General features: G+C 39.0%; 1 protein-coding gene and 1 long non-coding RNA gene across 3 annotated transcripts in view; one reads left to right on the top strand and one right to left on the bottom strand.

The window, feature by feature from the left end:
• The window catches only part of ephx2 (epoxide hydrolase 2, cytoplasmic), a 63,624-nt gene extending 52,729 nt beyond the window's left edge, over nucleotides 1-10,895 (top strand). The window contains exons 20-21 of one of the 2 annotated variants that reach the window (XR_015512539.1): nucleotides 8,691-10,007; nucleotides 10,362-10,895. Coding sequence is in view for 1 of the 2 variants with exons in the window: in NM_001008642.1 (NP_001008642.1) it covers nucleotides 8,691-8,775 (85 nt within the window). In the remaining variant the exon portion in view is untranslated. 2 annotated transcript variants of the gene reach the window in all.
• Nucleotides 24-5,047, bottom strand: LOC147839897 (uncharacterized). Its single transcript, XR_015513056.1, has 2 exons — nucleotides 2,706-5,047; nucleotides 24-2,496 (listed from the first exon to the last, which is right to left on the bottom strand). It is a non-coding gene; the product is annotated as an uncharacterized LOC147839897 (long non-coding RNA).
• Nucleotides 10,896-12,114: the final 1,219 nt, after the last annotated feature.

The raw sequence follows: 12,114 nt of genomic DNA, 5'->3' as shown, positions 1-12,114 counted from the left end.
TTTAAATGAAGCCTCGTCATCGCTAAAGTCAACATTTTCTCTTTATTTCAAATATATAACCAGCCCAAACAAATGTAGTTCACCAAAATGTTTGACACACACACGTAGCCTGTACTGTGCCACTGACACACTGATTTAATAACAGTGACAAAGTGAAAATATAGGCTAGTGTCGTTTCAAAATGACAGAAAAACACAAACCGTGGTAAAAACAACACACGAAATAAAACACAAACGGCTCGCGATTAGAATGAACAGCAAATCAGCCAGCAGAGTATCAATAACAGACTTTTATTGGTCGTTTTTGTAAATTGCACGACTTTCATACCTGTTAAGTTTCATGCCAGTACTCTGGTTTGCGCTCTCTCTCTCTCTCTCTCTCTCTCTCTCTCTCTCTCTCTCTCTCTGTGTGTGTGTGTGTGTTTGTGTTTAAGAACCGCTGAGCTAACAGCTAACAGGCCGGGTACACACACTGTTTCTGACGGCAAACATGTGAACTAGGAGAACGTCTTTCTCGTATTTCTGACGCGCTTGAACCACATGTGACAGATTATAACGGCTTTAACAGACATATTTCTAAGTTGTGTGTCACAAAAACACTCTGTTATCCATTAAAAACGTTATTGAAACCCATTTTCGGAGCGCAAATTACCAGTTGTACACGCTGTAAACGGAAGTTTTTAGCATTCTACCGGAAGACGCTGGTCGCTATGGCGCCCTCCATGCAGCAGCCATGAAAAAGGTCTATAGCAACTTGTCGAATCTCTCGTAATGTCACAAACATTTCCTCACCATATAATCAGACGCTTCAGTAGAAGAATTTATGCGTTGGATATATAAATATTTGATCTGCTTTCTCAGGAAGCACCATATAAAACAACAGTCTATCTGCAAATGAGTTTTTTGTGAAGCCCCTTTACTAAAAATGTCGCGTGGTGTTGCTAAAAGGCTGAAAAGTGTCCTGCGAGTCTCTGAAAGTGTGAAAGATGCTGAGCTGTGGGCAGATGTTGTGAGATATACGTAGCAGAAGTGAAAACTAAAACCATCTGATGTGTCTCTGGCGCCACCAAAAATGCAAAGAAAACAATTATCTGCCTTTTTTTCTGAAAGGAATCAAATGAAATGCTCATGTATTTATGGTGGTTGTGGGTTAATGCGCCTCTGATTAGCCATCTGCTATCAGGCAGAGCGTGATTTAACCGTCCTCTCCACTCTGACCTGAGGGCTCGATCTCCCGACCCCTTCTGCTGTAAATTATTTTAACGTCTCTTGACCCACTCACCTCCATCACCCTCTCCACCCTCCACTGAACTTCAGCAATCAATAGATGAACGCTGACATTCTCAAGCCGGCTTCCCTTATTTTCAGAGCTGGAAACGTGATGTGACCCCGTGACCTCACCAGACGATGACAGCGTTTAGTGTTTTTATGCGTCTCTGAACTTACACATGGGGTCACTGAGATTTTATTTAATATTTTTTCCACTCTCTCTCCTATCAAGCTGGTTTTGATAACATTTTGAGTTACACTTTAGATTAATGGTCCATTAGTTAGTGTATTTACTAACATTAACTAAGTATGAATAATATTGTATAGCATTTATTAATCATAGCTCAACATTGGATTTTAATAATGCATTAGTTATTGTTGAACAATGATTAAAGGTGGCATGGTGGCTCTGTGCTTAGCACTGTTGCCTCACAGCAAGAAGGTCACTGGTTGGAGTCCCGGCTGGGTCAGTTGGCATTTCTGTGTGGAGTTTGCATGTTCCCTCCATGTTGGTGTGGGTTTCCTCTGGGTGTTCCGGTTTCCCCCACATTCCAAACACATGCGTTATAGGTCAATTGGCTGTCGAGTATAAGTGTTTGTGTGAAAGAGTGTGTATGGGTGTTTCCTGGTACTGGGTTGCGGCTGGAAGGGCATCCGCTGCTTATACATACTTTATGCTGGAGTAGTTGGCGGTTCATTCCACTGTGGCGACCCCAGATTAATAAAGGGACTAAGCCGAAAAGAAAATGAACGAACGAGTTGGCGGTTCATTCCACTGTGGCAACCCCTGATAAATAAGGACTAAGCCGAAGGAAAATAAATTAATGAACTATGAATAATACATGTTTTACAAGATTATTTAAAAAAAAAAACGGTGATCAAAACATACGTTGTTACTTTAATCACTTTTATTGAGTTAATCAGAACTTCATCAACTTTATTTTTTTAAGTTATACAAACTTTAACTTGATGAAAACTTTTTATTTATGGTAACGCTTTTGTTTAGGTCACAATTGGTGACATTACAAACCAATTACAAACACTACTAGCCTAATAAGTTACTACATCTAATGTTTTCAGGGTTTGGAAAGTGCTTAGATCTTGGATAAAGTGCATGAACAATATTATTTGTGTTGCTTTCATAATAGTTGATCTTACTAAATATTATAGGTGGGCATAGATTACTTTTATTAATCTAGATCAATCTCACTGTAATCTTGGAATTACTCTGCAGGGTGGGTCATTTATATGGATGCACCTTAATAAAATGTGAATAGTTGGTGATATTAGCGTCCTGTTTGTGGCACATTAGTATATGTGAGGGGGCTTGTAAATAACTCATGAAATAATAAAGTTACGTTTAAAACCAAGCACACTATTGTTTATCCTGTGAAATTCCCAATAAGTTTATTAAGGTGTATCCATATAAATGCCCACCCTGTAGATTAAAATGGCTGATTTGAATTCTGTGAAGGCATTCAGAATATGTATGCTACGCAAATAATGACCTAAAGTAAGTCTTTGAGAACGGGTTTCTCAAGCCAGGTGGCGCATCAGACCAGAGGCTCATCTCCAGTTTCCAAAATGCATAATAAACTGCTGGAGAAACTGTTCTACTATGATAATTGGTGATGAAAATAAATGATGTTCAGTAAGATGTACTTGTGTTTACTCACTGTTAATTCAGGTAAACATGAATTCTGAGCTGTAGGCCTACATAAGCTCAAAACACCGATTTTTATTATATATATATTTTTTGACACCTTAATCTGACTAAAGTCATAACTGAACTAAAGAGATATGGAATTAAGACATGTGGAGTATTCAGATATTAGCGGCATTATTGTAGTAAACACTGTGATCAAACTATTGCCGTCATGTAGGACTTTTCGCCATATTTTCCGACAAAATCCACACACGTGGCTGTCAGTAAAGGAACCCACACACACATGCACAAACACACACACACACATACACACACATGTTTGTTTTTGTGAAAAGTGGGGACATTACATAGGTTTCCATTCATTTTATACTGTCCAAACCGTATATTATATTTCCCTCACCCCACCCCACCCCTAAACCCAACCATCACAGGAGACTGTGTGCAGCTTTACTCTTTGATTAAACTCACCCTGTAGGATTTATAAGCATTTTGAGAAATGAGGACGTCACCAATGTCCTCATATTTCACCTCCTTTTTGTAATACATGTGTCATACCCATGTCATCATACAGATTTGTGTCCTGATATGTCACAAAAACACGTACACACACACACACATCACGAAATGAGGAAGTTTTTTCTTTTCATGAAGCGTGTGTTATTAAATTCCATAACACTCTCACCAGTCCTTACTCATTGTTTGCGTCTAATACCCCAGTTTGTCACAGGGGCATGAATGAAATGTTCATGAGTGAATGTGAAATAGCCAAACTGCAGTTAAAGTCACCCGAAAATGACTGGAAACTCTTACATGAAAGCACTTCACATTCCTGATAGTTATATGTGGAGCTAACATTAATAAGATTCACTCTAGTGAACTGCATCCATGTTTGCACGTCACGTTTGATGTGGTAATTTCAGAGTAGGAATACACACAGGTTCGAAGACTCATTCTCGCCACCTACAGTGCACTTTGGCCATTTACACATCTGCGCCAAACTATCAAGGTGAAAGTCACCATAGCTTGCGTAGAATAGACCTAGCTCCCAACCCAACTTTGAGAATAGATTAACGGTGATAAATTTTTTTTTAATTGCCCGATAAGACTCTCGCATTAACGCAGATAACGGCCCACCACTAAATACATATTGATAATTATGGTGGTGGCACGGTGGCTCAGTCGTAAGCACTATCACTCACAGAAAGAAGGCCTTAGCTGGGACAGTTTCTGTGTGGAATTTGCATGTTCTTCTCGTGTTGGTGTGGGTTTTCTCCGGGTGCTCCGGTTTTTCCCAGTCTAAACACATGCGCTATAAGTGAATTGAGTGAACTAAATTGACCGTAGTGTATGAGTGCGTGAGAGTGAGAGTGTAGAGTGTGTTTCCTAGTACTAGGTTGCGGCTGGAAGGGCATCCGCTTTGTAAAACATATGCTGGAATAGTCGACAGTTCATTCCGCTGTGGTGACCACTGATAAATAAAGGGACTAAGCTGAAACCTGTTGGGCTTTGGGCAAATATACCCCCAGATTTTTCCTGTAAAATCCAAATAAAGTAGTAAATTGTCACCTGTATAGTGCTTGAAAAGTTCTTAAAGGGTCGCGAAACACCAAACACCAAAACGCATGTTTAGGGTTGTAACTGTATGAATTTTTTACGGTATGATAATCGTCTAAAACAATACCATGGTTTGACGGTTTCGCGGTATACGGTATTAAATAGTAATTCTCATAGCAAAGACCCTGAAAAGAATAAGAACACGTTTTCTGACTGAACAAAGGTTTTATTTCAACAAACTTTTGAAAGAACCATTTTAATAGAACTATAGAAGTCTTTTATAAAAATAAACTGAAAAATCTCCCATTTTAATAAATTAAATTAGAAGGAATAAACAAGCAGGGTCTTTTAAGATTAGACAAAAATAAACTTAAACTGTCCTTCCTTATAAGCAGGATAAATGGGAGACCAAAAGTGCAATACCAAGTTTATGGCTGTAAACATGTATTTAAAGCGTTGTTTTTCAGTCTAGGTTGTGATGAAGAAATGTAAGCATGTTGAGATTTTCAGGACTTAATCTTGACCGCTGAGGTGAGAGAATGTGTCCACTTGTACAATGAACAAATAAAAAAATAAGAAAATAATAAATAATGTGTCAAAGTCCAAATAAAGTCCAAATAAACATGGTGCAAATCCTCAGTAAAAAAATAGATATAAATATTTACTATACTATAAATAGTTACATAACGAAACTAGATTCAATATGGAACATCCTTAGGTTTTATGTGCCAGCATGGATATGGTTGTCTGTGGATATGGATTTGAATATGGTTGTCTGCAATGCAGTGACGAGCGTTTCTTTGTCAAATCATGTGACAAATGTGATACAGCACTGGAAAGCTGAGATTCTCTTCTTTATGCCAATCTTTGAATTGTATGAATCGGATCAGCGGATCAAAAGTTATTAAACATTTAAGAGCAATACTTATTTTTAGCCGCGGGCGGCTGTCTCGGTCTTTAAGAGTTAAAACCGTTGATATGCAATTGTTCATGGTATGATAATCATGCACGTTCAAATCGTGGTAGACCGTCATACCGGTATATTGTTACAACCCTACGCATGTTATATTATATATGTCCCATTCTGCTAAAAACACTATTAGAACACGTATATTAAGCTAACCGGTTGTTTTTACGTTATTGCGAGCAAATTCGTTCTTCCGGTTTAAAACAAATTTTTAAAGCTGCGTCACGCCAATTAATTCCTTGTGTGTATTCCAGCGTGGAGACTGGCTGTCTGTACAATGTGACGCGTTTGAGTGTGCAGCATTAATTCATGAGATAGACTTGATTTAAACCAATCAGCACACTCTATTGTGTATGCGGTGCAACTTCAATAATATGCATGATAGCTTCGAAGACACGTCGTGTTGCCAAAACAAGTAAAAGAACAAGAATTGTTTGGAGACACGGATCGTCAGTGTTGTGTTTATGAATGTGCTGCAATGAAGGTTTTGTTTTCATTTCGTGCTATGACAGCGCAACATGTGGACTACAGTGCACGCGACAGTGCAAAATATGTTTGTAAGGAACATTTTTACCTGAGAGCTTTTCACATCTGGAAATGGTAAAGATTTGCTACTCGTCTCCTTTTAGAAAAGGCACGGCTCCCATTCGTGTTGCTTGTCCTGTCTCTACAGATTTGGAAAATGTGTGATCAGTGGTCTTTGTTTGTTTATTCAGATGGAAAAGTTAGTTCGTCAGCAGTACGCTTTCAGTGTTTAAAGACAGACCTTAGTCAAAATGATTTAGTTAGTAGTAGTAGTTATAGTACGTTAATATCACTACAATATTATAGACTGTAAGATCCTCTGTAAATGCTGCTCTCTGAGTGTAAACATGTAAACAATGCAATCAATCTATTACCTTTTTTTTTTGAGAGGATAGTCTGTACACACACGGCTTTCTGATGCTAACTACTGTTACAGATAAATGCAGAGGTTTTTTTTTTTCTCCCATAGGGCATGCGCTATCAAACATTCCATTAAAACAACACTCTTCCAGCAGTTCATCCTCGCATTCAATATCTTGTTTGTCAAAGCGGGCATGCATGAAATGTTCCTGAATGAAAGTGAAAGTGCCTAACTGCAGTTAAAGACCTCAAATTAATAATTTGGCAAATCATTTAATTGCTGATGTCCATGTAAACACAGTCACTGTCTTTCTCCCCTGTGTCTGTGTGCGTGCCCAAACGGAAACTCACTTGACACTCCCACCTAAACAGAGCTGGACGCACCCACTTTCCTGACTTTTTTTAAACTAGAGGTGTGAAAACACTCTGCTGAGACAGGGGGGTTTCATGGCCCTTTAAATTACAATTCAAGAGTTCACACTTGGATATTTCTTGATAATATTAGCAGGTTTGGCATGCTGTCATGGGAGAGGACCCTAGACTCTGAGGCCCTGTTTACACTAGTGCGTTTTAGTTTGAAAACGCATAAGTTTTGCCACGGTCATGCCATCCGTCCACACTACGCCGGAGTTCTCGAGCGCCGAAAACGGAGCTTTTTGAAAACGCTGGAGAGGCTGTTTTCATTCTAAAACGCTGCTGCTCCGTCTCAGTGTGGATGGGGAAAGACGGAGACATCTGAAAACGGAGGCGGGGCTGCAAATGTTTGCCTATCTGATTGGGGCTTTTCCTCAATATTAAGTAGCCCACACACAGTTCAGTCTCGCATACTCTTTATGTAAGTTCAGACTTCACAAGTTTGATCAAGGCTGCAGTCTCCCCCTTCTCAGTTTGATATGGAAAACATACCGAGGACACGGGTAAATCTTCAAAGGGAACAGTGTACTTTATAACTTTATTCACATCACCTTGGCTACGTTGTTTTACTTTCTCAACAATAAAATGTAAACATGATTTAAGGAACTGCCTATTTTCATTTTAATATTAGCAACTTAACAGACAGCAGAAATGTTGAGGCGTCGTGTTGCATATATGAGCATCATCTTCACTGTGTGGATATTTATAACAAAACGGAGCCAATAACAACTGTTTCCTTTCAATTTCAGTGAAAATACGAAACATACCCTCTCTTTTGCTGAACATCAGTTTTAATAATCGAAAATTATAAAAGTATAACATACAATAAGTTTATACATTGTAGGAAATAAAGACGAGCGATCAGTCAATGTACCTGGATTAATCATTAACTTATCTTTGCGCTTAACCAAAACATGTTACCCGTGAACAAGTAACTTAATAGATTCCAATGACCAAAGTCAGGGAATTGGCCTATGTCGTTAGATAAAGACAACAACATGAATGAAATATCACGTTCAGCAAATATAGTGAGATTAGATCCAGCGGAAGATGCTTGATGAGCAGTTCGACAAGCAGAGCTCTCATCTGGGTAGAAATGCTGGAGCGCTTGCCCGAGAGTGTGTGTGTGTGGTCACGTGATGTGCGTTTTCAGCGTTTTGGTGTGGACGGAGAGCTGTTCAAAGACGCTGGGTAAAACGCGAGTGTGGACGCGGATCGTTTTCATTCTACAACGCCGTTTTAAAACTAAAACGCACTAGTGTAAACGGGGCCTGAGATAATTGAGCCCAGGGCTCTCAACTGGTCTGAGCATGTAAGGGGGTCCGAGATCAGCTAGTTCTCCAGAGCTTCCCCCGGTAAAGGAGGAAAGGGGGGGCGATAGGGTGGTAGGAGGATTCTTTAAAAACCGAAGATAAGAGAGTTTGGCTAGGTGGGCTATTTATAGTGAATTTGGAATGATCCGATTGGCTTGCTAATGGTTACAGATGAGAGACAAGCCCCGATCAGTCAGATCACATGCTCCATACTATCAAATTAGTTTGTGAAACTTCACTTAAATCGAAGAACTTTGTCCAGTCATGACTATCGCTCCTCCAGGAGTGAGTGTAAGCAAAGTTTAGATCATTTAGATCAAACTCAGTTCCTGGTGGGCCACAGCTCTGCACAGTTTAGATCCAACTCTAATTAAACCTGATCAAAATAATTGAGTCCTTAAGAATTGTTTGATGGTTTTTGAAGCAGGGTTGTAACTAAACTCTGCAGGAACGGAGTTTGACACCCCTGATTTAGAGTCAGTAGAAATATAATCCAGATAACACTAATGATAATGATATGTCTAGATATCTGACCCTCAGCACGAATGATCACTAATTATTTTAATAAAGCTTCTATCCCATGATCAAACGAGTCCAATCTCTTTGTCCTTTTCTCTTTTCAGGCCTGCGGAGCTCAATAAAATCCTCATCTCCTGGCTGAAGGAAACCCACCAGAAAGCCTCCATCTCTGTTCATCCCAAGTTATGAGGCGATGATCCTGATTTGACTGAATAAAGCACCCTAATGTCCAGGCTTGCTGACTGCATAATACCCATCCTGTGTCCTTTTGAGTAGATCTTCTGCTTCTTATATGAAGTCTTTTGTAATGCAATGCAATACTGAAGAGCGTAGCTAGATTTTGTCTTTTAAAGGCAGTGACTATTTATACTGTGCAAATAGCAGAAGCTGTGTGTTTTGTTTAGTTTTTTTCACCTGCTCGTATAGTTCGTCAGTTGTGCAAATATCATTTCTGTTTACATTGTGTGCGAAAGCAGATGTCACTGCTTACCCTATAGTGGAAACAAGATGATGTTTGTTTGCCATTTATATTTGGTGCCAAAAAAAATGGAGGAAACAGAAACGGCTTGTAAATTTAATAAAAAACAGCAGATGACTCTTTCCCTGCCAGAGTCTAAGCGCTCTATCATACTGCATGGGAATACACAACAAAAGGTAATAATAAACGTTCACAAAGCGATGTAATACTTTCACTTTGGTGAATTGCGGTTTCCAAAGAGATATTGCAGCACCATCAATCATGCTTGTTTCGACTCGGCAGACCCATTAGAGCTCGTCTTTTTTTAACTTGGTACTTTTTACATCAAGGCGCAAGGTTCAGAAATAGTCCACAAAACAATTTAGCAGCTGCAACGATAAAAAAAAAATGTAGAGTATGTTGTAACTGTGTATTTAGTATGTGAATTTGATTGCAGAGCTCCCAATTTTGAGACTTCACATGGCGGATGCTAAACCAGAAGTCCATATTTTCAAAAATCACAATTGCAGTATATATGTATATATTGAGAAAATATGAATTTATTACCATTTTTTGTCCTATCACACATTTAATTGAAATTATTAGGCCCTTTAAGCTATAATTTTTCGATAGTCTACAGAACAAACCATGGCTGCGTTCAAAATTGCATACTTCCATATTATATAGTACACTAAAATCAGTATGCGAGCCGAGTAGTATGTCTGAATTCATAGAATTCGAAAATCAGTATGCAAGCAGTACCTGGATGTACTTCCGGACTTACTACTTCCGGCGAGATTCTGGACTGCGCATCCCATGCAGGCTGCGCTATCCCATAATGCCCTGCAAGAGAATTCATGAATGGAAGAGAAGCAAATCAATTGACGCAGGTAGGTCACATGACCATGACAAAAAGGCTGATGTAGTACGTCGGAATTACATTCATACTTTTCACATTCATACTGTATAGAACGTACTTTTGTACTGAGTAGTATGTTTAAATTCAAATGCAGTAACTACTGAGTAGTAGGCGGTTTCGGACGCAGTCCTTCATTACCCAGTAACCTGCCTAATTACCCTAACCTGCCTAGTTAACCTAATTAACCTTGTGAAGCTTTTAAATGTCACTTTAAGCTGTATAGAAGTGTCTTTTAAAATATCTAGTTAAATAATTTTTACTGTCATAATGGCAAAGATAAAATAAATCAGTTATTAGAGATGAGTTATTAATACTATTATGTTTAGAAATGTGCTGAAAAAAAATTCTCTCCCTTAAACAGTAAAAATAAACGGGGAGGGGGGGAGGTTAATAATTCAGGGGGGATAATAATTCTGACTTCAACTGTATTGCTTTCCCAGTGATGGGTTGAAGCTGAAAGGGCATCCACTGCGTGAAACATATGCTGGATAAGTTGGCGGTTCATTCCACTGTAGACGATCATTCTGTAGACTATCGAAAAAAAAATAGCTTAACGGGGCTAATAATTTCAATTCAATGTGTGACGGGAATAAAAAGTGGTCATAAACTAATATTTTCTCAGTTTAAATGAGTAGGGGCTTGTACCCAGAAACAGTATTCCAGATGTCACAACTCAACAAGCGCATAAGCTTCTCTTAATTGATGAGGTATCTCAACAATGGCATGGAAAGAGTTAAACGTAATTTTCAAGTAGAAAAACTAAATAGTATTTTTGTGTAAAATGTACTCTATTTTTATACAATGTGCTACACTCAGTGCATCTAACTTTTTTGGCACTCTGTATAAATAGCCACTGCCTTTTTTAGTGTTATATTGATGAAAATCCATGAATGATCCTTATTAACAGCCAATAAATACTCGTTTGCATCATAATCTCAGTAATGTTTTCTAAATATATTGATGTTGGTGAGTGAATTCACTAATTTAACTGATTCTGGTTGTAAAACATATGATTTACAATAAAATATTGAGCATAACATTTTAGTTCTGGCCAATGGTAACGTTGATAATGATTACTTTAATTTGGGCACTACATAAACTAATCCAAATGTTAAGAATGTAATAAAATAATTAAACATTGGTAGATCCAAATTTGACAAATGTCTCACAGCGGCCTCTGGTGGATTTATGAGAAATAGCACGTATGAGAAACGTGTAACATATCTGAGATTGTCAAAAATGTGCACAGCGCCCTCTAGTGGATTTTTAGAAGAAGAAAAAAACTGCAAGAAAACCCAACCGTATCTGTCTGCAGACAGGGCTGTAACTCGCAGTTATCAAGATCCCATAGAACCATGCTAGATATCACAACGAGATGTTGTTGGCAGGATGGTGGAAATACTTACCAGACAACATTTTCAGCAAATTTTTTCATGCGTTTTCTCCAAATTGATCCACAACCTATTATTTGATATTATATTCATTCTTGCAATTCCACTCGCTGTCTTTTTCATACGTTTTGTCATGATAGTTAGCCTACTCCGGGTCGCCCCCCTGTGGTTGCAAATAACAGTACAATGGCGAGAGTGTCAAGAATGAAAGCTTCCGCAACTCAAGGCTGTAAGTGCATAGTGAAGTGAGTGTAGACTTTAATAAATGTGACAGTTGGGTTTAAGGTTGGTGTAGACGTTAATAACTATAATGGTTGGGTGTAGGGTAGGTATAGAGGTTTAATAACTGTAATGGTTACAGCGCCATATTTGCCGGCAGCTAGTGTAACCCCGCCGGTCCTACACCACCCAAACCGATACGAGCTGGGATCGAACTGGCGACCTTCCGCATGGGAGTCTGTTGCTCTAACAAGGAGGCTAGAGACCATGTCCACTAGTGTCTGTCGCTAGAGCACCTGTAGAGGTCAGACGAGTGAGGTTTACCTGCACAGCACTTACTAGCTGGCCTCCGTTACAATAACTCTCTGCAATTCTCACATGAAGCCAAGCAGGGTTATGCCTGGTCATTACCTGGATAGGAGATCACATGGGAAAGCTAGGTTGCTGCCGAAAGTGGTGTGTGGGTCCTGTCCTGTATTGGTCTTAACACCCCAGTATATTGATGGGGACTCTGTATTGCTGAGGGAGTGCCGTCTTTCGGA

This window comes from Danio rerio, chromosome 17, assembly GCF_052040795.2.
Source record: "Danio rerio strain M-AB ecotype USA chromosome 17, GRCz13ab, whole genome shotgun sequence".
NCBI classification, from domain to species: Eukaryota; Metazoa; Chordata; class Actinopteri; order Cypriniformes; family Danionidae; genus Danio; species Danio rerio.
The sequence above is the reverse complement of the archived record's forward strand: the minus strand, read 5'-3'. Positions and strand labels throughout refer to the sequence as shown.